This window comes from Trichechus manatus, unplaced genomic scaffold (assembly GCF_000243295.1).
Source record: "Trichechus manatus latirostris isolate Lorelei unplaced genomic scaffold, TriManLat1.0 scaffold00096, whole genome shotgun sequence".
Taxonomy (NCBI): domain Eukaryota; kingdom Metazoa; phylum Chordata; class Mammalia; order Sirenia; family Trichechidae; genus Trichechus; species Trichechus manatus.
The window spans coordinates 2,767,555-2,794,325 of NW_004444032.1; the positions used below are offsets into that span (position 1 = coordinate 2,767,555).

General features: G+C 36.7%; 1 protein-coding gene across 2 annotated transcripts in view; it reads left to right on the plus strand.

Moving 5' to 3' along the window:
* BMT2 (base methyltransferase of 25S rRNA 2 homolog) overlaps positions 1-16,846 on the plus strand; it is an 85,804-nt gene extending 68,958 nt beyond the window's left edge. For both annotated transcript variants that reach the window (XM_004382576.2, XM_023737025.1), the window contains exons 4-5: positions 6,885-6,999; positions 12,182-16,846. In XM_004382576.2, coding sequence (XP_004382633.1) covers positions 6,885-6,999; positions 12,182-12,811 — 745 coding nt within the window. In that variant the 3' untranslated portion in view covers positions 12,812-16,846. The remainder of the gene's footprint in view (positions 1-6,884; positions 7,000-12,181) is intronic.
* The last annotated feature ends 9,925 nt before the right edge of the window (positions 16,847-26,771 follow it).

Here is a 26,771-nt window from a genome sequence, read left to right on the forward strand (position 1 = left end):
AGGGAAACAGAGACATCAATATGTAAAAGATGACAACACTAAAACAAAAAAGAGGGACTAAAAAATGCAGTCATAGATCTTTCATATGGAGAGGAAGTGAAGGCGATATAAAGAAATAAAAGATTGGTGTAAACTTAGTAAAATAGAGGTAAATATTAAGGTAACCACAAAATAAATTAACAATCCTATACATCAAAATAAAAAACAAGAAAAACATAAAGACTAAGCAAATACAAAATCAACAATTAAAAAGATGAAAAGACATAAAAACGACTCGGCACAGAAAATTAAGTGCAACAAAGAAGCTGTCAACAACACACACAAAAAAGCCATCAAAATCACAGCACTGAACTCATACCTATCAATAATTATGCTGAATGTAAATGGACTAAATGCACCAATAAAGAGACAGAGAGTGGCAGAATGGATAAAAAAAGATCTGTCTATATGCTGCCTTTAAGAGACACTCCTTAGACTTAAAGACACAAACTAAAACTCAAAGGATGGAAAAAATATATATCAAGCAAACAACACTCAAGAAAGAGTAGGAGTGACAATATTAATCTCTGACAAAATAGACTTTACAGTAAAATCTACCACGAAAGATAAGAAAGGACGCTGTATAATGATTAAAGGATCAATATACCAGAAGGACATAACTATAATAAATATTTACGCATCTAACAACAGGGTTCCAAAATGCATAAAACAAACTTTGACAGCATTGAAAAGAGAGAGAAGATAGTTCCACAGTAACAGTAGGAGACTTCAACACACCACTTTCCGTGAAGGATGGAACATCCAGAAAAAAGCTCAATAAACACACGGAAGATTTAAATGGCACAGTCAACCAACTTGACCGCATAGACATATACGGAACAATCCACCCAACAGCAGACAAGTTTACTTTCTTTTCCAACACACATGGAACATCCTCCAGTAGAGACTACATATTAGGCCATAAAGCAAGCCTTAACAGAATCCAAAGCATCAAAATATTACAAAGCATCTTTTCTGACCATAAAACCATAAAAAGTGGAAATCAGTAACAGAAAAAGCAAGGGAAAAAATATCAACACATGGAAATTGAACACCACCTTGCTCAAAAACTACTTGGTTGTTGAAGAAATTAAGGACGGAATAAAGAAATTCACAGAATCAAATGAGAATGAAAACACATCCTTCCAGAACCTTTGGGACACAGCAAAAGCAGTGCTCAGAGGCCAGTTTATATCAATATATGCACACATCCAAAAAGAAGAAAGGGCCATAATCAAAACATTAACCCTACAACTCGAGCGAATAGAAAAAGCAACAAAAGAATCCCTCAGGCACCAGAAGAAAGCAAACAATTAGAGCAGAATTAAATGAAATAGAAAACAGTTGAAAGAGTTAGCAAGACCAAAAGCTTATACTTGGAAAAGTTCAACAAAATCCATAAACCATTGGCCAAACTGACAAAAGAAAAACACGAGATGAACAAAAAAAGCCTTGGCCTTGACGGTTTCACTGGAGAATTCTACCAGCCTTTCAGAGAAGAGTTAACACCACTACTACTAAAGGTATTTCAGAGCACAGAAAAGGATGGAATCCTCCCAAAGTCATTCTACGAAGCCAGCATAACCCTGGTAACAAAACCAGGTAAAGACACTACAAAAAACGAAAATTACAGACCAATATTCCTCATGAACATAGACACAAAAATCCACAACAAAATTCTAGCAAATAGAATTCAACAACATATCAAAAAAATAATTCACCATGACCAAGTGGGATTTATACCAGGTATGCAGGGATGGATCAACATTAGAAAAACAATCAACATAATCCATCACATAAATAAAACGAAAGACAAGAACCACATGATCTTATCAATTGATGCAGAAAAGGCATTTGACAAAGTCCAACACCCATTCACAATAAAAACTCTCAGCAAAAAAGGAATAGAAGAGAAATTCCTCAACATAATAAAGGGCATTTATACGAAGCCAACAGCTAACATCATCCTAAATGGAGACATTCTGAAAGCATTCCCCTTGAGAACGGGAACCAAACAAGGATGCCCGTTGTCACTACTCTTATTCAACATTGTGCTGGAGGTCCTAGCCAGAGCAGTTAGGCTAGAAAAAGAAATAAAGGGCATCCAAACTGGTAAGGAAGACATAAAAGTATTCCTATTTGCAGATGTGTGATCTCATACACAGAAAACCCCAAAGAATCCACAAGAAAACTACTGGAACAAAAAGAAGATTTCAGCAAAGTATCAGGATACAAGATTAACATACAAAAATCCCTTGGATTCCTCTACAGCAACAAAGAGAACTTCAAAGAGGAAATCACCAAATCAATACCATTTACGATAGCCCCCAAGAAGATGAAATATTTAGGAATAAGTCTAACCAGAGACGTAAAAGACCTATACGAAGAAAACTGCAAGACACTACTACAAGAAACCAAAAGAGACCTACATAAGTGGAAAAACACCTTGCTAATGGATAGGAAGACTCAACATTGTGAAAATGTCAATTCTACCCAAAGCAGTCTACAGATACAAATGCAGTCCCAATCTAAATTCCAATGGCATTTTTTAATGAGATGGGGAAACAAATCACCAACTTCATGTGGAAAGGGAAGAGGCTCCGGATAAGTAAAACATTACTGAAGAAGGAAAACAAAGTGGGAGGCCTCACACTGCCTGATTTTAAAACCTGTTATACTGCCATGGTAGTCAGAACAGCCTGGTACTGGTACAACAACAGATACGTAAGCCGATGGAACAGAATTGAGAATCCAGATGTAAATTCATCCACCTGTGAGCAGCTGATAGTTTGACAAAGGCCCAAAGTCCATTGACTGGGGAAAAGACAGTCTCTTTAACAAATGGTGCTGGCATAGCTGGATATCCATCTGCAAAAAAATGAAAGAAGACCCATACCTCATGCCGTGCACCAAAACTAACTCAAAATGAATCAAAGACCTAAATATAAAATCAAAGACGATAAGGATCATGGAAGAAGAAATAAGGACAATGCTTGCAGCCCTAATACATGGCATAAACAGAATCCAAAACATTACTAACAAAGCACAAACAGAAGAAGAGAAACTAAATAACTGGGAGCTCCTAAAAATCAAACATGCTCATCAAAAGACTTCACCAAAAGAGTAGAAAGACAACCTACAGACTGGGAAAAAATTTTTGACTACAACAAATCCGATCAGCATCTTATCTCTAAAATCTACAAGATACTTCAAAACCTCAACAACAAAAAGACAAATAACCCAGTTAAAAAATGGGCAAAGCATATGAACAGGCACTTCGCCAAAGAAGATGTTCAGGCAGCTAACAGGCACATGAGGAAATGCTCATGATCATTAGCCATTAGAGAAATGCAAATCAGAACTACAATGAGATACCATCTCACCCCAACAAGGCTAGCATTAATCAAAAAAACACAAAATAATAAACGTTGGAGAGGTTGTGGAGAGACCAGACACTTATACACTGTTGGTGGGAACGTAAAATGGTACATCCACTTTGGAAATTGATTTGGTGCTTTCTTAAAAAGCTAGAAATAGAAGTACCGTACAATCCAGCAATCCCACTTCTTGGAATATATCCTAGAGAAATAAGAACCACCACACGAATAGATATACACACATCCATGTTCATTGCAGCACTGTTCACAATAGCAGAAAGTTGGAAACAACCTAGGCGACCATCAACAGATGAATGGATAAACAAATTATGGTATATTCACACAGTGGAGTACTACACAATGATAAAGAACAACAATGAATCTGGGAAACATAACATGGATAAATCTGGAAGGCGTTAATGCTGTGTGAAATTAGTTCCAAAGGGCAATATTGTATGAGATGGCTAATATAAGAACTCAAGAAAAGGTTTAAACACAGAAGGGTGGGGAGGGAGGGGGAGTGTTATTCACTAACTAGATAAGTAGACAAGAGTTATCTTAGCTGAAGGGAGGGACAGCACACAATACAGGGGAAGTCAGCACAACTGCACTTAACCAAAAGCTAAGAAGTTTCCTGAATACAACCAAACACTTCGAGGGACAGAGTAGCAGGGATGGCATGGTTTCAGGGGACATGTAGGTCAATTGGCATAACAAAGTTTGTAAGAAAATGTTCTGCATCCCATTTTGATGCATGGCATCTGGGGTCTTAAAAGCTAGTGAGCGGCCATCTAAGATACATCAATTGGTCCCAACCCACCTGGAGCAAAGGAGGATGAAGAACATCAAAGACACAAGGAAGATATTAGCCCAAGAGACAGAAAGGGCCACATTAAGCAGAGACTTCATCAGCCTGAGACCAGAAGAACTAGATGGTGCCCGATTACCACCAATGACTGCCCTGATAGGGAGCACAACACAGAGTCTCAGACAGAGCAGGAGAAAACTGGGGTGCAGAACTCAAATTCTTGTAAAAAGACCAGACTTGATGGTCTGAGACTGGAGGGACCCTGGTAGACATGGCCCCCGTACTCTCCATTTGCCCAGAACTGAAACCATTCCTGAAGCTAACTCATGAGACAAAGATTAGACTGGACTTTGGGACATAAAATGATACTCATGAAGAGAATGCTTCTTAGCTCAAGTAGATACATGAGACTAAATGGGCAGCTCCTGTCCAGAGGTGAGATGAGAAGGCAAAAAGGGATAGGAGCGGGTTTAATGGACACAGGAAATCTGGAGTGGAAAGGAGGAGTGTGCTGTCACATTATAGGGAGAGCAGCTAGGGTCACAAAGCAATGTGTGTATTAATTTTTGTATGAGAAACTGACTTGAACTGTAAACTTTCACTTAAAACACAATTAAAACAAAACAAACCCATTCTCCAGTCAATGCCAACTCATAAAGACACTATAGGACAAAATAGAACTGCTTGTATATGGTTTCCCAGAAGCGGCTGCTAGATTCGAACGGCCAACCTTCTGGTTAGCAAAAGCTCTAACCACTGGGCCACGAGGGCTTCAGTGTCCACTATACGTTCTGTGAAATAGGACGTTTTATGATTTGGACTTGGATGTTGTGTGAACAGTTGGGTCTGCAGGGTGGCACAAGTCCCAGGCCACTGAGCCTTTCTGCTGCAGACACCTCAGGTGAGTGCTAGGCCCGTAGCCCTGTGAAGTTCATGGCAGGGAGGTCCTGGACACAGGTCTGGGTAGCAGGGGAATGGTGTCAGCAATTAGGCGCCCCCACCCCATCCAGGCCCGCAATGCCTACCACCTTGGGTGCTGGGGAGCAGGATCAGTCACCCACTCCTCCCAGCAGCAGGGCACCTGTTCCCATGGGTAGGGGGTGGCAGGGTGGGCTCCCTGCCCAATGAGACTGTGGGAAATTGTTAAAAATGTAAGTGGTATGTTTAAACTCTTAGGGAGTCAAAGTGTCACCTTAAAGCAAAAACACAGCAAGCGGAAAACGGAGAAATCAAAATGCATTCCTGGCCAAGGTGGTCTCGTGCATGTCTATGATTTTTGTCATTTATGGCTGGGCAAGATTTATGACTCTGTGCTCTGAAGCTGTGAACAGAGCACAAAACAGCAAACACTTGCTCCGTGTGGCGTATTGCAGCAGCACAACATGAAAGGGGGAGTGGGCCACGTAGGAGGTGAGAGCCAGCCGCAGAAATCCACTTCCCAGCATTTTCTCTTCAAACTTGTGAGTCTGATGTGGCATTTGAAGAAAGAAGGAAAGAAACAAGCAAAAAAAACTATTGCCCTGAAATTGATTCCGACTCAAGAAAGAAGGCGTGGTTCAATCAACCTGTACTTTCTCCTCCAAATGGATGACACAACTGTTGCCACCTTCTCTGCTAATCCAGCTGCTGGCAAGGCCAGCTCACCCATGAGAACCTACCTGATAAGGGGACAGTGCAGGCCAAGGATGCCCGAGCTGAGGCACCTGGTGTGCATGCCTTTCTACCGGCACCACACCCAGCAAAACACAGGGACTAGACCTCCTGAGTCATGCGAGCTGAGGGGGACTGGGGTTGGAAGTTTGGGCCTGAGCCTCTATCTCTGCATATTAGGTGGCTTCCAGGCTGTGCACGGCAGCCAGACAGAAGTGGGGCTCCTACCTCAAGACAAGGGTCTGGCATCCTGGCACTCAGACACCTGAGAGCCCCAGCCCATGGACATACATGCAGTCAGACGTTGCCCAAAGGGACGTTATGCAAAACGTGCCTGTATTTTAATTATTTTGTTTGAAGAGAATTTCTAGAATGCTCATATTCCAAAAAGGATATAAGTGGCTTTTAAAAACAAATGTAATTTTAAAATATGAAAAATATTGCAAATGAGGAAAATGAAATGTACAAAGGATAATGTATAACCACAGGTAAGGTTAATATGAACAATACCTACTAAGGGTTCCTGTATACTTGTTTGAAGTGAGCCACAAATTTAGTTCATTATCGTAATGGAAAGAAAGTGCTCCATTCCTTCCAATTAAACTTTCTTTCCATTTGACAGTTTTTTATCTACGTGAAATGAAGAAACCTGAAAAAATATAAAAGAAGGCCTCACTTTTTAATACTTTTTTTTTTTTTTTTTTGTAAGTCTGGTCACTTTCAATTTAAAAAGTATCGTTTATATTAACATGTAGTGGGTTTATTCTTGTTTTTTAAGTCAATTAATAAATATTTTTAAGCTTTTCACTTTTATTTTCTGATATGGTAACTGTTGTTAGATACAGCCCATATAAACAAAAGCTGTATGGGGCTCAGTAAATTTTATATGTGTAAAGGGGCCCTGAGGCTGAAGAGTTAGAGAATATATTTGATCTTTTTTATTCTCAAATGTTTAAATATTTTCTTACCCTTTCATTTTTCCTTTTGTGAAATAAAATATCTGTTTTTAGGTTGCTTCAAGCCTCAGGAAAGATCAGATTACTTGATGTTGGCAGCTGCTTCAACCCATTTCTGAAGTTTGAAGAATTTCTAACTGTTGGCATAGACATTGTACCTGCTGTAGAGGTAGGTGTGCATAGTTTTGTTTTGTTTCAGACTTGAATATTTTAGATGTACATTTACAAAGAAACAGTGCTGTCTACATTCCTGTCTTAGTTATCTAATGCTGTTATAACAAGAATACCACAAGTGGATGGCTTTAAGAAACAGAAATTTATACTCTCACAGTTTAGGAGGTTAGAAGTCCAAATTCAGGGTGCCAGTTCCAGGGGAAGGCTTTCTGTTTTTGTCGGCTCTGGGGGGAAGGTCTTTATCATCAATCTTTCCCTGCGTCTAGGAGCTTTTCAGCACAGGGACCCCAGGTCCAAAGGACGTGCTCTGCTCCCACGTCTTCTTTCTTGGTGGTAGGAGGTCCCTACCTCTCTGCTCACTTCTCTCTCCTTTTATCTCTTGTAAGATAAAAGGTGATACAGGCCATACCCTAGGGAGTCTCCCCTTATATTGGATCAGGGCTATGACCTGAGTAAAGGTGTTGCATCCCACCCTAATCCTCTTTAACATAACCTAATCTTGTCTCATTAACCACATGCAGAGATTAGGATTTACAACACGTAAGAAAATTAGTTAGATCACAGAATGGAGGACAACCACACAAGACTGGAAATCATGGCCTAGCCAAGTTGATACATATTTTTTGGGGGACACAGTTCAATCCATAACAGTTCCTAAAATGGCAAATGTATTTACTGTGTACAGGTTGGTAAGAGATAATTTCTATTCAAAACTAAGTTTGTATTCTTTAAAAATAAATATCGAGTATTAACCAATATTAATGTGACCACTATCTTATTTGTCTTCATTTTCTTTCTTGGTTTGTTCCATAAGCTGGAATGGAATAGTAAAAATCATTGCAATTATGAAACTTTAGTAGAGTGCAGAGATTTCCAGATAGCCGTAGTATTTGAACTTTTTGTTTGATTTGGTCTGTTTTCTTAATGCATCTCTTTCTGAAATGTACTGTGATGTAGATCCATTATGGAATGGTAGAAGGAGCCAATGGCTTTGGAGTCAGTCCAAATTTTATTAAATCTCACCGATTTGTACTTGAGTAGATGAAACTACTTAACATCACATAGGCTATTTCCCCTACCTTTAAAAGTATTGTAAGAATAAGCATCCAACTAACACTGGCCTGGCACATCATAGGTCCTTAAGAAATGATAAGTATTATTCTTTCCTTTGAGAAAATCACAGTGAGTCCATTTTTGTGGTGATGTAGTTTCATCAAACCAGTATCACCTCCTTATCAGCTCAAGCTTTCTTTTATCTTACATGATGCCAGGAGTTTGTGTTAAGGGTGTTTTTTGAAGATAAGTAAATTCAGAGCAGGCAAATTCCTATTTCTATCAAAAAAAGAAGTGAGATTTTTCTTGAATAACAAATTAATGTTTGCCATTTCACTTTTGATATAGCTCCAGGCACCATATTTAAAAAGGTATTTAAAAGACCCAAATCTAACTTCTGGAGGTGGATACTACATTGTGTGATGTGAAACACACACTGAGTGGGATTAATGGCACATGAAACATTGCAGAAGAAAGGTTAAAGACATAGCAATAGAAACTATCCAAAGTAAAACATAGAAAAGAGAATTTAAAAAAATCAAAGTATCAGCAAGCAGTGAGACAATCAAGTGGCCAAGTATAAGCATAATTGGAGTCCCCAAAAATGAGAAGGGAAGATACTTGAAGCAGTAATGGCCAGAAATTATCCAGATTTGATGGAAACTATAAACTCACAAATCCAAGAACTTCAGCAAACCCTAACCACGAGAAACATGAAGACAACTACACCAAGGCATATTGTAATCAAATTCCTTAAAACCAGTGGTAAAGAGAAAGTCTTAAAAATAGCTAGAGATTTAAAAAGATACATTAAAGTACTGAAAGAAAAAAATCTGTTAACCTGAAATTTCATACCCAGTATGAATACATTTTGAAAATGAAGCCGAAATAGACTTTCAGACATACAAAAACTGAAAGAATTCAACATCAGCAGACTTGTATTGCAAGAAATGTTAAAGGAGGCAGTACTTCAGCCAGGTGAAAATATGGATCTACAGAAATGAATGAAATGTACTAGAGGTGATACTTTATATGTAAAAATAAGTAAGTTTTTTCCTGTTATTTAAATCTTTTTCAAAGATAACTATTTAAACAAAAATAATAATATACAGTGAGGTTTATAATATATGTATAATAACAGTAGTACAAAGAGAAATGGGAATATACTATTTTAAGGTTTTTATACTCTACAGGGGCTCTGATGGCACAGTGGTTAAGCGTTCAGCTGCTAACCAAAAAAAAGTTTGGCAGTTCAAATCCACGAGCTGCTCATTGGAAACCCTATGGGACAGTTCTACTCTGTCTTATAAGGTCACTATGAGTCAGAATCGACTCAACAGTAATGGGTTTGGTTTGTTTGTTTTTTTATACTACACATGAAATAGTATAATATCACTTGAAGGTAAACTATGATAAATTAAAGATGTATACTATAAACCCGAAAACGGCCACTAAACTAGCAGAACCAAGAGTTATACCTAATAAGCAACAAAGTAGAAGTAAAATGGGATCATTAAAAAATATATTAATACAAAAGATGTCAGTAACAAGAGAAGAAAGGGAACAATGAGCAGATGCAACAAATTTGAAAACAAACAGCAAGATTTTAGATGTAAATGTAAACATACCAATAATTGCATCAAATAGAAATGGACTGAATATCTCAGCCCCTGGAAAAGGACATCATGCTCGGTAAAAGGAGAGGATCAGCGAAAAAGGAAGATCCTCAATGAGATGGATTGACACAGTGGCTGCAACAATGGGCTAAAACATAGCAACAGTTGTTAGGACGGTGTAGTTCTGGGCAGTGTTTCCTTCTGTTGTATATAGGGTGGCTATGAGTCAGAACCAACTCAGCAGTACCTAACAACAGCAGTAACAAATATCTCAATTAAAGACAGAGATTATCAGATCAGATTAAAAAAACAAGACAGAAACAGATTAAAAGCAAAAGGATGGAGAAAGACCAGCTGCTGTGGCTATGTTAAAATCAGACAAAGTAGATTTCAAAGCAAAGAATATTACCAGGAATAAAGATGGTAAGTTCTTAATGATTAAAGGGGTCAATTCATCAGTCATAACAAATTAGGCATTAATAACAGAACTTCAAAATACATGAAGCAAAAACTGATAAAATAAAGAGAAATAGACATTTATACAATTTTATAGTTGGAGATTTTGATACTTCCTCTCAGTAATTGATAGAACTAGGTGACAGAAAATCTGTAAGGACAAAGAAAACTTGAAAAACACTATCATTTAACTTGACCTAATAGACATTTATAAAGCATTACCCAAAAACTGCAGGCTGTACATTTTTTTCAAGTACAAACAGAACATTTACCAATCTAGACCATATTCTGGATCATAAAACAAGTCTTAATAAGTTTGAAAGGATTCAAGTCATACAAAGTATGTTCTCTAATCAGAATGAAATTTAATTAGACAGAGACATCTCCGTAAAATTTCCAAATATTTGGAAACTAAATAATCCATGGGTCAAAGAATTCTCAAGGGAAATTGGAATCTATTTTGAAATAAAGATAAATAAAAATATAAGATATCAAAATGTGTGGGATGCCACTGAAGTAGTACTTAGCAAAAAATTTATAGTATCAAATTCCTTTATTAGTAAAAAAGGAAAGTTTTGAAAAAGTGACAACTTTTCAACTAGGGAAAAAAAAAAAGCACAGTAAATTCAAAGTGCAATATGGCTATTAGACCATCCAGATGAATATGTGCCAGGTTTGTCCATCCACTGTCAAGAATGAGAGACTAAGCTATTAGCTCTGTCTTTATCAATAACTGTTGCTATATGGGACCCCGGGTGGCATAGTGGTTAAGAGTTTGGCTGCTAACCAAAAGGTTGGCAGTTCAGATCCACCAGCCGCTTCTTGGAAACCCAGTGGGGCAGTTCTGTTCTGTCCTATAGGGTCGGTCTGAGTTGGAATTGACTTGACAGCACACAACATCATCATATAGCAATACCAAGAAAACCAAACCCGTTGCCAACGAGTTGAATTCTGACTCATAGCGCTGAGTAGACCTGCCCCGTAAGGTTTCCTAGGCTGTAATCTTTACAGGAGCAGATCACCAGGTCTTTTCTTCCGCAGAGCCACTGATGGGTTAAAACTGCTGACCTTTCAGTCAGTAGCCGAGTACTTAACCATTGCACCACCAGGGCTTCTTGCTATGTGATAAGAGTGACTAGTTTTTAATCTAATTTTAAAGCTGCTTTCTTATTCAGGCTTGTTTCCATAGAGTTTTAATATTCAACAGACTAGGCAATGCTTATTCCTTTAGTTGTAGTGGTTCCCGTGGTCATTTGACTAAGTTAATTAAATTTAATATGTAGTTTGTTTCAAATCAGGAATTAAGTGTTTAATAAAATGCAAATAATATTAAAATTACTCTTTAAGATGGTTAAAGTTAATGGTTTATCATGATCTTGAAAAGTTGTAGCATTATTCTGCTTGTACAGAATTTATAATGCTTCCTTCAATATCCTTTTTGACTTGGATTCATCTTGATTTCATGGTATTACTTATTTTAAAGTTTTTATGTTAGCCTGTTTTTTTTGAAACTGTAGATGTTGAAGTAAGTGTAGATATGACTAAGTTTAGAAGTAAGTGGATCATTTTTGTAAACTCTTAAACCCAAATTAAATTTCAAATAAACCCTTACAATTTTTTAAAATTATGTATACTTGAAAATTACTTCTAATTTCAAATGTATTGTTGGGCAGAAATATATATTTTTAAATGATGACTAGAAATTCTCTGATGTCAATAGCTCTCTCAGTCCCTGGGCATTGCAAACATTTTGCGTCTGACTCCTAACCTAAAGATTGGCGATGCTAGTCTGTAGCACATGGAGTCGCTGTCAGTCAGTCGACCCAGCGGCAACCGGTTTGGTTTTTCTTATACTAATTGCTCTTTGAGATTTTTGAGACTGAAAGTTTTGGTTGGATAAGTCTGTGCAAGCTTAATAATTTACAAGGAGAGGTGCATAATCAAAGCTGGAATTATACAGAAATGCTGTGAGATAGTCTGGTGTAAAATCTATTTAATGAAGTGAAAATAATTTTGAAGTTCTTAATATGCCTTATTTTTCCCTTTCTGCAGAGTGTATATAAATGTGACTTCCTGAACTTACAGCTTCAGCAGCCACTCCAGCTTGCGCAAGATGCTATAGATGCCTTTTTGAAGCAGCTGAAAAACCCTATTGATTCTCTTCCTGGAGAGCTTTTCCACGTTGTTGTTTTCTCTCTCCTTCTTTCTTATTTTCCATCACCTTACCAGCGATGGATATGCTGCAAGAAAGCTCATGAACTGTTAGTGTTGAATGGTTTATTACTTATCATCACACCTGATTCCTCCCATCAGAACCGCCATGCTATGATGATGAAAAGCTGGAAGATTGCTATAGAGTCCCTGGGCTTTAAACGTTTCAAGTATTCAAAATTTTCACATATGCATCTGATGGCATTTAGGAAAATTTCCCTAAAAACCACAAGTGACTTGGTTAGTAGGAACTACCCAGGTATGTTATATATTCCTCAGGATTTCAACAGTATAGAAGATGAGGAATATTCTAACCCTTCCTGCTACGTTCGATCAGATATGGAAGATGAACAGCTAGCATACGGTTTTACAGAGCTCCCTGAAGCTCCATATGACTCAGATTCTGGAGAAAGTCAAGCCAGCTCTATTCCTTTCTATGAGCTAGAGGATCCCATATTACTTTTAAGTTAATATAAAAGCGGAGACCCTTTAAGTCCAGATTCCTAAACTAATTGCTTACACTAATTGGAAATACTATTATGAGCTCAGTACTTAAAATCTGGTTTGCATAGAAGAATTACAAAGGTTTACAGAGTTTGCTATTTTTTTCTACGTCGCAATTTTAAGATTTATTCTTATATAGAAAGCTTAAAGTTACATGCAGTGACTCCTGTCATAGCAAAAACCACTGATACTTTAGCATTTAGCACTAAGATATCATGGAAAGGTACCTTTTTCTCTTCAGTGCTATCGTGAAAAATGAAGCGTAATTTACTCTGTACTTTCCTTTTCTTTAAATTTTCTATGTTGACGTTAAACCATTGCAGTGGGAAACTTTAAGATGTGTAGAAAGCTATAGGTTGCACTTTGAGGACTCACAAGTTAAATGTGACACAGATTGCTTTAGCTTGGTGATGCACTTAAATCTTTTTTTTTTCCTAACTAAATTGTTGTCAGCAGCAGAAAGCCGTTTTCTGTCCAGTTTTGTCTGATGGTCCAATATTTCCTGAACCTTTTAAAACTGGTGATAATTCTATTTATCCTTCTTTCTTCTATTAAAAGCTCATTCGACAGCATCAGACATTGGGAGAGAGGTTCCCCCCCACCCCGCCCAAATTATGTATTCTAGTTTCATTAGCACAGTATAATAAACACCATTGCCAAAGTAGTATTTTGGACCTTGGTGTTAAGTATATTTATCTGTGAAAGTTCACGTCTCCCTTTTTTAAATTTAGGTTTCATTTACAAAATTTTCTGTTTAAGCAAGGAGCAATATAGTAGTTGATACTGACCTAAAACAACTTTGTGAAAGGGTTTGCACTTGTAGGAGAGCTTATGTTCTAACTACCGTATTTTCATGCAAAGAACGCACACCTTCTCCATTTTTTTGCCAACCACACTACTCCCCTCCCCACCTAGTGAAGTATTTTCATAAGCACTGCTATGCCAATTTTTTTTTTACATGTTGCGGTAAAAAAAAAAAATTAGTTGGAGGAACTTATGAAAATGCCTCACTGGGGGAGAGCGCTGTTGGCAAACAAAAATTGAAGGGGCACGATATTTGTGTAAAAATACAGTAGACTGAATTTGATAAGGTCCTCACCTTTCCATTAAGGAGATGCTGCACTACAAGTCTGGAATTATATAGAAGAATATAAAATTAACTTTCTGCTAGTAATCTCATAAAATGATTTTGACCTTCAGTATTCTAATTTCCATCTAAAATCCTAGCAGAAGTTTTTCTTTGAATATATAAACCAATAGTTGACAACCATTAGTTGGCATTGAAAAATGTCTTTCTGTGTTTCTGAATCAGAAGCAAATGATTAAGGAGAAATGTATGTCCAAACAAGACAAGATTGGTTTTAGACATCTAAGAACATTTAGTCCACATTGTCTTGGCAGCCAGCAATTGTCATGTAAACTGTCATTTTTAAGAGTGCCACTGTGTGGATTTTTTTTCAAGTGGTTATTACATTAAAATTGCCTCATACTGAGGTTTTTGCACTGAAACTTTATCACAGTTTCAGATTTCATGGTTAATGTGTGTGTGTATTTTTTTAAAGGAAACTTGCATTTTCGATAGTTGATCCTAAATTTCATAAACTGCACTTCTTTACTCTGGTAAAACTGATGTTTTTGTGCTTATTGTGAATTGCTGTAGTTAACTTTGAATGTCAAAGTTTATTTAGAAATATAAAATTTATCCTTTAAGACATTAAACAGTTGAGCATGTGTGCCTGATATTTCCGATTAAATTTCACATGCTAAATGAATGAAAGGAACAAGATTGTAATTAACCCAAAAAAAGTCAATCAGCTAAATGCAATAAATATTGATTGCTCAAATATGCCAGAAGTAACTTGAAATTTTTCATTTACTTTCAGTAGCATAAGATTTCCTTAATTATCATGATTGACTTTTTTTCAGTTAAGCACTGCAGGGTCATATCTTGTAACTCCCCCGTAAGAAAAAAAGTGCTATGTTCAGGATAACACAGAACTGTGTTTTGATAATACCTTTTTGCCATACTATTTTGTTTCCTTTGATTTGACTAAATGTAACATTAAGAGCAAAGAAAGCAATGTCATCAAATGAAACTACTTTGAAAGTAAATGAAAACAGTGCTTTTGAGGGGCTAGTGTTAAGTATGACCTTGGAGTTAGCCTTTGTGTTACAACTAAAATGTTGGTGCTATAAATTCTTCTGATTGTTTACAGATGTTGACTCTGCTTATGCTCCAAAGTGTGCATGATGTATTTTAAGTAGTACTTTAAAGAAGAATCTCTTTATAAAACCTACTACCACTTAGTATAAATTTGTTTGAATTTATAAATATTGTTTGTTATTGTAAATTCAGCTTATTCAAATTAGGTTGACACAAGATTTAAATCAATACATATTCCACCAAAGCCAATTCAGTGTATAAGTGTTGAAATATAAGCAGTCATGTGGCTTGGTGCCAGGTTATATATGGAATGACAAGAGAAGTTAATAGGACCTCCTAATACTGTATAGGTACTCTTAAGAATGATTTCATTTGGATATAAAGAAGTTAAGGGGCCTCCTGTCACACCGCAGCAGGGTTCTCCAAAATACTTTGGTGTTTCAAAAACAAATGATGGTCATTTGGTTGTATTCTTTAGGATCATGACTAGATCAAGTAGTTTATACAATAGTTGCCAAGTTGGGGGAGGTGGCATAACAGAAAATGTATGTTTGTGTTTGTATTTTTTCACATTTTGTGAACAAAGCACATTTATTAAAAATTTTAAATTTTCTAATATTCTTTGTTCATTACTTATAAACTGAAAGTGTTGTGGTCTTTGACTTAAGTATTTCACTAAGTGATTTTAGAATTGGCAAACAGTTTAGAACTTGAATGAAGTTTAGAATTTCCCAACTGCGTTTCATGTAGTCAAATTCCTTAATTTTTTAGATGACTTACTGAGGCCCAGAGAGGTCAAGTGACTTCTCATTGTCATGTTTTGTCATGCTTTTTTATGGCAGAACCAGGCCCTCAGCATAAATTCTAATTTATTATATATCAACCATATCATACTCTGTTTCCTTGGAAAGTTAATTTTGTCAGAGATAATTCAGTAAGTATGTTAGTTCTTTCAGGGCAGCAAATGGCTTTCTCATGATAGGAAAGAGTTCTTTATTCATTGACCAGACATGTGAACTCTACCATGTGCAATATGCTGAGGAGACAGCAGGGGCCTGGGTGGTCACAGGTCCCTGCTTTGATGAAGCTTATGATCTGAGAAGACAATCATTCTGTATGTATTTAATATCTGCCTTTAGGGATTATTGCCTACTGATCCTACAGCTTTTCCCTGCTTAAATCCCTTGTTTCCCAAAAATAGGACAGAAGACAAAAAAGTTTAAATGCACACATACATACAAAACTGTTTAGCAAATTATAAACATATTGTGGATCCAAACCAAAACCAAATCCATTGCTGTCAAGTCGATTCCAACTCATAGCAACACTTACCAGGCAGAGTAGAGCTGTCCCCTAGGCTTTCCAAGGAACGGCTGATGGATTCAAACTGCTGACCTTTTGGTTAGCAGCCGAATGCATAACCACTGCACCACTGAGGCTCCATATTGTGGATAAGCAGGATCTATGGTTCGTCCCTCTTAAAAAAAAAAACAAAACTGCAGGCTAAATATAAATTCTCTGATTATAAATGGTGGCAAAAAGATCAAACTTTTGCTCCATTTATCTGTATTTTTTTTTGAGCGATAGTGCTGTAATGGAATACAAACATAGCCTTGGCCAGTGTTCTTTCTCCAAGTCATGTTCTATAGTACATCTCTATTTGAATGAGTTTGCAGAGACAGGCTAAAATATGAAGGAAAGGTAACGTCAGTAAAAATCATTGTTTCCAAATTGCCATAGGCCTTTTCACTAGGAGTCTAAGAGAGAACGGTTTTTCCCAAAGCCAGGATGGATGAAACATTTCTTGGAAAAAAGGTAAATAAGGAAATTTCTGAAAAGAAGAGAGGTAGGATTATCTGGGTGTTGCAGAGTTAACATGCTCAGCTGCTAACCAAAAGACTGGAGGTTTGAGTCCACCCAGAGGCACCTCAGAATAAAAGCCTGGCATTTCACTTCCAGAAAGTCAGCTGACACACACAGGGTTACCATGAATCGAAATCAACTCAGTGACAACTGGTTTAGGCAGGCCAAATCCCTGGAGGCTGCTGGCAAGAAGAAAGATGCTTGGGAAACAGACTTCAGTTACTAAGTGGGCCTAACTGTAAAAGGAGCTCTATGTTCTCCGACCCCATTGAAGCGTTAGCACAGGTTAAAGTATCAGACTACAGATTACCGTGACAACAGAATAGGGTCCTGGGATTTGAAAGTAAGAAGATAACATCATTTTGATAGAGAGGAAAGGATAGTCTGAAACCTGTGTAACCAAAAGTATTATCAAAGTAAGGGAACCCTGTCAGCCTGGAGAACGGAGCCAATTAGAATGAGGAAATACAGAATGGGAGTTAGGATGTCACAAACCATCTCTTTAGTTTTGATTGTGGCTGACACCCTTTAGATACATGCTGAACTGCTAATATCAATTTTATACCTAAAAATTTCAAACAAGTGTTTTATAGTAAAATGAGCAGATGCATTCCTCCCTAAAATTTCTCAAGTGCAAAGAAGCAACATATTTTAAGTCGTTAGTACAGTGGTAGTATTACAAATAAATATAGGTAGATAGTAATGCTTCTATAAATCTATTTCACTTTCCACAAAATGTGAAGCATGAAATTTAGAAGTAAGCAAGCACAGATCTTGTGACAGATCATTTTAGGTTGTGTATTGTTTTATTCAGGGTTTATAATTAACTGGACTAGGTACTATAAGAAATAGATGTCTGCTCTGCTCTTCAGAAACTGACAATATAGCTTAAGAAAAAAGATAGGTGTATTAGCTTTAATACAAGGCAACAAATTAAAATTTCAACATTGCAGAAACAAATGATACATATTGCTCTGGTTATACATGATGCAGCATATGGTGGTACCTATAAATCAAATCTGTTCACTTGATCCTTTTGGCATATTGTTCATAACCAATCTAAATGCAGTTTACTTAAATATGGGTATCCCTCATCACTGAATTGCCAAATAAAAATAATTTGACCCTCCCTACCTCTCCAAGCCAATCTACCATTCTCTCCTTCACCCTCTATGTTAACATCCCAAAAAACAAAAAAAACAAGCCTGATCATTTGCATTTAGCTTGTCCCTCTGCCTAGAATTTCTACCTCTTTATATTTGCATGGCTAGTTCCTTTTTTTTCTTTCTTTCAGATTTTAGCTTAAACATCACGCCTTCAAAGGAGCCTTCCCAGTCCATACAGCCTTGTCTCTTCCCATCACCTTAGTTAAAATCCTTGCCTTGGTCTAATTGTTGTGTGCCAGTCAAGTCAAATTCTGATTTTCATAGTGAACCCTATAGGATAGAGTAGAACTGCCCCATAGGGTTTCCTAGGCTGTAATCTATGGGAGCAGATCTCCAGGTTTTTTCTCCTGCGAAGCAGTTGGTGGGTTTGAGCCACTGACCTTTCGGTTAGCAGCCAAGCACTTAACCATTGTGCTACCAGGGCTCCTTTATAGCTGTAATCACTTGGCATTTATCTTTTTCCTTGTTTGTTTATGTACATGGGCAAGGACCTTGTCTATCCTGTATCTTCAGCTTAGAAAAATGCCTTGTATGTGGCAGGTGATTGATAAATATTTGAATATGAATTCATTTGTCTTATAAAATGCAACTGAGATTATGCTCCAGTTTCTTTAAATCTTTTGAGGTGATCTGATGCTGTTTTATATTATTTAGTTTATCACTTAACGTATTCTGAGCAGTTTAACCAGACAGTGTTATGTTTTCATATCTTCTGTTTTTCTCCCCTGTGAATTCCCAGAATGACGTAAAAGATACCCAGTTCACTACACAATCTACCCCGCGAGGTTTCAATCAAAACTACAACACAAACCTCAATACAAGATTGTCTTGTCCCTTTAAAATATAAATTTATAGAGGGAGGTGACCACTTCTTCAGTATGTTTAATTTAACTCTATTAAGCATAAGGGAGGCTCCATAAATATAAGGGATGGCACTTAATATGAATTACAGGAATCACAATTTTACTTAAGAGTAGGAATGGTTAGAGATATTATTGCATCTAATAGTTTAATTTCTAAAGTACTAATTTCTCTAGCCCTACAAAAGCACACCTAATGTTGCTTCTATCACCTTCCAAGTTACATGCAGTCTCATCCATGGAGAGTACTTGTCCAGAAGCCACCAACTAAAGTTATTTATGGCACAGCAGAGGTCTTGTGCATAAAAACACATTGGAAACTTAGTATTCCCTTTTGGAAATGACAACAGCCTACAAAATTACAATAGGAGCAACAGAAAAAAAAATTTTTTTTTTAAATAGCATTCAGCTCTGAAGTCCTTTCAATAGTCATGATAATAACATTAACAAGTATCATTACTAAGCAACTATTATGTATCAGGTATTGTACTAAGCACTCTACAAATACCACATCATTTTTATCCTTTCAACAAGCCTATACAATAAGTACAATTATCACTGTTTTACCAGTGAGGAAAGCAAATCTTAGAGAGGTTAAGCAACTGTCTAAAGTTACAGAGTTAGAAAAGTGGCTCAACCAAGATTTAACTCAGGCCTATCTGACTGGTTATTAAGATGCTGATCTGAAAAGTGAGCAAAGGGGAAAATTGAAAGAAGGCTTAAGAGGCTAAATAGATGTGTGTAAAAATGATAGTGGTTAACATTAGTTGAAAACTTACTGTCAGGCTCTGTTCTAAATACATATACTAACTCAGAATTCTCACAATAATGTTATGAATAAATGCTATTAATATTTCCATTTTACAGATATAGAAACTCAGAGCTAGTAAGTGGTACAACTGGAATTCAAATTCAGGCAGTCTAGCTCCAGAAATCTTTGCCTTAACCACTGCCCTTTACTGCTTCTCATTATAATAAATGGCTAAATTAAGAAGTGAAGCAGAGAAGAAAATTACAGTGGAACTCTTAGGAGAAGATATTTTTGAGATTATACACAGAACAAATAGATAATAAGAAGCAGCTTCTCAAAAATTAAATTTATGTATTAAAACACAAAATGATAGGAAGCATTTTTTAAATTATCTAATAAATTAGAGAATCTTGATTAAATGGCCAATATTCTGGAAACATCAGTAATGAAAATAAACTCAAAGAGGAGTAAAATTTTGAAAGGCCAATGAGCGTAGGAGAAATGTTTTAATAACAAATAGTTACCTCTTAAAAAAAACTAAAGACCCAAATGCTTTAGGATTGAATTACTTCAAACTTAAAGAAAAAAATTATTTCCATACTAAGTAATTTGTTGCAGAAAATGGGAAGAAAATGGAAAGCTATCCACTTCATTTTATAAAACAAATATACCATTTACACTAGAACTTAAAAAGATTAACACTAGAAAATCATGCACAAATCTCACTTTAAAAATATAAAAAATAAAATGTTTAATTCAACAGTTCATTAGAAAGTCAATGAGGTTTTATTCCAGAATTACAAAAATAGATTAATATTACTAGTTAATATGACAGATTAATATATCAGCAAGTCAATGAGAAAAAAATCATATGACCATCTCAAAAGGTCCTTAAAAAGAATTTGATGGAATTTAAAACCAACTTCTGAAATAAAACACAATGAAAAAGTTATCATAGTTAACTAAGAATTCACAGATATTTTCTTTAAATATTCCCTTTTAATTAACCATCGAGATTATGTTTAATGGTGAAAATATGAGAAGCTTTTCTATTAAAGTCAGCAACATGACAAGAATGCCTACTTTCACCACTTATTTAAAGTTGGACCAAAATTTTTAAACCGTGCTTTAAAATATGATTCAAAAATAAAATTAGATTCAGGAGTAAGAAATATAACAAATGAAAAGTAAAGGAACTATAATTATATTTCAGAAAATATTACCGAATATAATATTTAAAAAATAATTTGGTGAGATGACCAAATACTAAAAATGTAACAGAATATATTTTCTATAAAGTAGTACTCCATTAGAAAATAGCAAAATTTCAATGAAAATATAATGCAAAAATACCCACCTCTTATGCTGTATCCAGAGAACTAATAGAAAATATATTTAAAATAATATGAATATAGCCACATTGAATATTAGAGAGGAATTCTCAATGGACCAGAAAAATGTGAAGACTCCTTAAAAAAGGAGAGCAAGGAAAAACTATACCAGTAAGCCAGGTCTGCAAGAGACCAAGCAGGGAAGGCATCAGGATCACAGCAGGAAGCTACTGTAGAAAACCGAGAAGTTTCTAAAACACTTGAAGAAAGTCAGCACCAGGAAAGAGAGACAGGATAGATTCAACAAATGAAACAACGTATTAGCTGATGAAATAGAATAAAATGAACATTGAGAATAATGCTTGAAACATCTATTTTTAATATCCTCAAAAAATAAAGGAAGGAAATGCCATAAAATGAGAAATAGAAAATTATAAAAGGGTAACAGACATTTTAAAAAAGGGAATAAAAAATTTAAAAAAGAAACTAGAGGCCTAGAAAAGAAAAATAATCTGAGTAGTAAATTAGTAGCTGTAAAATCAAACTGAGAAATTATCTCAGAATGCAGCACAAAGAAATGAAGAGGTTGAAAATATGAAAGAAACATGAAGTTTAGATACAATTCTAACATAGTTCTTAGAAACAGGAATTCCAAATAAGTTAATAAAGAAAATGGAAGGAAGAAAATAGTGGAAAAAATAATGGCCAATATTTCCCCTAAACATAAGAATGATTGGAACCCTTCAATAAAAAAGAACTCGCTTTGCTGGGCAAAGATACAGGTTTCCCTTACTTAAACATAATATAATAAAAGTTCAGAATATTTAGGGTAAAGAAAAATTTCTAAAAACTAGAAAAAAAGATGACCTACAAAACAGTGAGAATCAAATTGACACCAAACTTTTCACCAGCGTCTTTGAATTGCAAGAAGACAATAACCATTTTCTTCAAAATGTTAAAGGAACATTAGCAAAATATTTTAAAAGAATTTTTTTTTTTACTGCCATAAGTGTAGTTCACTGCCAGTGAAGCACAAAATGGTTCTTTCTGGCAAGGAAATTTGCAGTCTAAATTAAGAACCTTAAAAATGCTTATATTCTTTAACCTATCTAGGAGTCTAGTCCAAGCTGATAATCAGAAATGCCATCCAGAACAAGTGCGATGAGCCCAAATGCTCATTATTGTATTATTTTTGATAGCAAAAATGGAAACATCCTAAATATTAAAAATATTTAGAAAGGCTAATTATGTCTCAGCCATATGATACAATATTTGCCATTGTTAATACAGTGGGAAGGCTTATGAAATAAGGTACATCAGTTAAAACAGCAAACCAGAAGTGATTCAAACAATAAATGATGTTTATTATCTCATTTAATGAGATAATCAGTAAGTAGAAAAGAAGCATAGTTAAGAAACTCTTTCAAAGATTGCTTGTAGTCCTCCAATGTTTATTCTCCCCTCTTCCTAAGGAACAGAACCTTGATTTTTTGTTTAATTGTACTTTAGATGAAGGTTTATAGAACAAATAGTTTCTCATTAAACAGTACACGTATTTTATGACAATGGTTGACAACCCCACAATATGTCAACACTGTCCCTTCTCAACCTTAGGTTCCCTATTACCAGCTTTCCTGTCCCCTCCTGCCCTCTAGTCCTTGTCCCTGGACTGTTGTGCCCCATTAGTCTCATTTCATTTTATGGGGCTGTCTAATCTTAGGCTGAACAGTGAACCTCGGGAGTGACTTCATTACTGAGCTAAAAGGGTGTTTGGGGGCCATGCTCTCGGGGTTTCTCCAGTCTCTGTCAGGCCAGTAAGTCTGGTCTTTTTTTATGAGTTAGAATTTTGCTCTACATTTTTCTCCAGCTCTGCCCGGGACCCCCTATTGTGATCCCGGTCAGAGCAGTCAGTGGTGGTAGCTGGGCACCATCTAGTTGTACTGGAATCAGTCTGGTAGAGGCCATGGTAGTTGTGGTCTATTAGAGAACCTTGATTTTTTGATGGACACATGGCCACCCAAAAAATTATCACATTTTCCAAACTCTCTAAATACTAAATGCTAATCAATGAGATATAAGATGAACTATTTTACACAAGTTCCAGGAAGAAATTATCATTTAACTGGGGGAGGAGGAGGAGAGTACATGCCCATCTTTGTACTTCCTCCTTTCAGATGATTACAGTTCAGAAGTAATAGCTGGAGATTAAGCAGCCATCTTGGGCTATGAGGAGGAAGCCATGTCCTGAGAATGGCAGGGCATCAAGAGAGGAGGATCCAGGATCTCTAATACCTGCCCTGGAATACCTATTTTTAGACTTTTTTTTACATAAGAGATAAATAAATTGCTATTTTATTGTTAGTTGTTGTAGAGTCAATTCCAACTCGTGGTGACCCCAGGTATGCAGGTTGGAACTGCTTCATAGGATTTTCAAAGCTGTGACCTTTCAGAAGCAGATCACCAGGCCTGTCTTCTGAGACATCTCTGGGTGTGTTCAAACCATCAACCTTGTGTTTATTAGTTGAGCATTTAACCATTTGTGCCACCCAGGAAATTACTACTAAGCCACTATTGAGTGTTTTCTGATACGTACATCTGGGCTCCACGCCAGAGTTTCTGATTCAGTATGTTTGGGAGTACGGCCTGATAATTTGCATTTCTAGCAAGTTCCCGGTTAATGCTAATGAAGCTTATCTGGGGAACACACTTGGAGAACCACTGCATTAATGGATATAATGTTGTATTGTTGTTAGGTGCCATCAAATCAGTTCTGTACAACAGAACGAAACTCTGCCCAGTCCAGCGCCATTCTCACAGTCACTGCTATGTTTGAGCCCATTGTTGCAGCCACTGTGTTGAACCATTTCCTTGAGGGTCTTCCTATTTTTGACTGACCATCTACTTTACCAAGCATGATGTCCTTCTCCAGGGACTGGTCCCTCCTGATAACATGTCTAAACTACATAAGACAATGTCTCAGCATCCTCCCTTCTAAGAAGTATTCTGGCTGTACTTCTTACAAGACAGATTTGTTTGTTCTTCTGGTAGTCCATGGTATTTTAATGGCCTTCACCAACACGATAATTCAGAGGTGTCAGTTCTTCTTCCATCTTCCTTGTTCATTTTCCAGCTTTCACATGCATATGAGGCGATTGAAAATTCCTTGGCTTGGGTCAGGCACACCTTAGTCCTCAAAGTGACATCTTTGCTTTTTAACACTTTAAAGAAGTCTTTTGCAGCAGAATTTGCCCAGTGAAATACGTAATTTGATTTCTTGACCTGCTACTTCCGTGGACATTGATTGTGAATACAAGTAAAACGAAATCCTTGACAACTTCAGTCTTTTCTCCATTTATCATAATGTTGCTTATTAATCCAGTTGTGAGGGGTTTTGTTGTCTTTACGTTGAGGTTGTCTTTACGTTGAGGCGTAATCCATACTGAAGGCTGTAGTCTTTGATCTTCATTGGTCCTCTTCACTTTCAGCAAGCAGGGTTGTGTCATCTGCCTAACACAGGTTGTTAATGAGTCTTCCTCCAATCCTGATGCCACATTCCTCTTCATATAGCTTCTCTGTTTATTTGTTCCGCATACAGATTGAATAAGTATGGTGAAAGGATACAACGCCATCACACACCTTTCCTGATTTTAAACCATGCAGTATCCCCTTGTTCTTTTTGAATGACTGCTTCTTGGTCTATGTACAGGTTCTGCATGAGCACGATTAAGTGTTCTGGAATTCCCATTCCTCACATTGTTATTCATAGTTTGTTATGATTCACAACAGTCGAATGACTTTGCATAGTCAATAAAACACAGGTAAACATCTTCCCAGTATTCTTTGCTATCAGCCAATATCCATCTGACATCAGCAGTGGTATCTCTTGTTCCACGTTCTCTTGTGAATCAGGCTTCAACTTCTGGCAGTTCCCTGTCGATATACTGCTGCAACCATTTTTGAATTATCTTCAGCAAAATTTTACTTGCATGTGGTATTAATGATATTTTACTTGCATGTGGTATTAATGATATTATTCAGTAATTTCTGCATTCTGTTTGATCACCTCTCTTTGGAATGGGCACAAATATGGATCTCTTCCAGTCGCTTGGCCAGGTAGCTGTCTTCCAGATTTCTTGGCATAGGTGAGTGGGTGCTTCCAGCATTGCGTACATTTGTTCAAACATCTCAATTGGTATCCCATCAGTTCCTGGAGCTGTGTTTTTCACGAGTGCTTCAGTGCAGCATGGACTTTTTCCTTCAATACCATCAGTTCTTGATCATATGCTACCTCAAGAAATTGTTGAACGTTGGACAATTTTTTTGATACAGTGACTGTGTATTCCTTCCATCTTCTTTTGATGTTTCTTGTATTGTTCAATTTTTTACCCATAGAATCCTTCAATACTGCAACTCAAGGCTTGAATTTTTTCTTCAGTTCTTTCAGCTTGAGAAATGCCAAGCTGGTTCTTCCCTTTTGGTTTTCTAATTCCAGGTCTTTTCACATTTCATTATAATACTTTACTTTGTCTTCTCGAGCTGCCCTTTGAAATCTTCTGTTCAGCTCTTTTACTTCATCATTTCTTCCATTTGCTTTTAGCTACTCTACATTCAAGGGCAAGTGTCAGATTTAATAACTCAGTGGTTCTCAGCCCTTGATGCATATTAGACACACTTCGGTGGCTTCTTTTAAAAACACCTTTACCTAGGGTGCACTCCAGAGGCTCTAATTTAATTAGTCTGGATGGGGCCTGGGAATGAATGTAGGTTAAAAATCTCCCAGGTGATCCTAAGATGCAGCCAGGGATGAACATTTTAACCCTTTCCCTACTTAATATGAGCAGCGGTAATGAATCTGAAATGCCTGCATCAGAGGGGCATGTTATTTAAAAAGCTGCACTTGATGGCTCAGGACTGGAAGCCAAAAGAAATCACAAGAGAACAGGCCCAGCAGCTTTTCTATGGAGAACCTGAATTAGATTAGCCCTAAAACTGGATTAAAGAATTGCAAGAGAGAGAGGAGGAAAAAAAAAAAAACATAGGAAGCAATACTGTAGGATTCATGCCTGACTACCTGCCATAGAGGACTGGAACATATGATAGAATCATCTGTTTCTCCTGTCATGGATGCTGCCCACTTATCCTTCCCTTGAGTTTTTTATTAGCATGGTTATATTTTCAACAGGTTTTCCTAGCCTGCAGTAACTCCGCTGGGTGGCATTCCTGGCATGGACCACACAGGCCTTGCCTGCGTGTAAGCAAGTGTTGAAGAATGGATGGTCTTCCAACTATTATGATCATTACACTACCATCAATAACCATAGCCTGAAATCTCCTGCCACTGAAATGGGTCCCTGGCCACTGTTTTATATCCAGGTGCTTGGCTATGGATGTGCCAGAAGTCAGGAGCTGACCATGATATTTCTAATTTCAGGATAAACAGCGCCAGGCAATAGCAAAATAGATCATTATAAATGCGTGTCTCTATATCTATCCTGTGGACAAACAGAATTGTCCATTAGTTGCTCAGTGCCCACTAGACTCTTGCTTAATATAGAAGAGGATAATATCCTGATTAAGTGCTCAAGACCTGAATTCGAGTCTGGTCTGTGAAGTCTGCTACAAGCTAAGCTTCCTTGTTCAAACTTCGGAACCTCTCAAAGCTTCTATTTTCTCATTTTTAATGTAGGGATGCCAATAATATCTCCCTGACAGAGTTGTTAAGAGCATTACATGTGTATAAAGCACCTAGCATGGGATGTGACCCCAATGTGTGCCATAATATTACCCAGCTC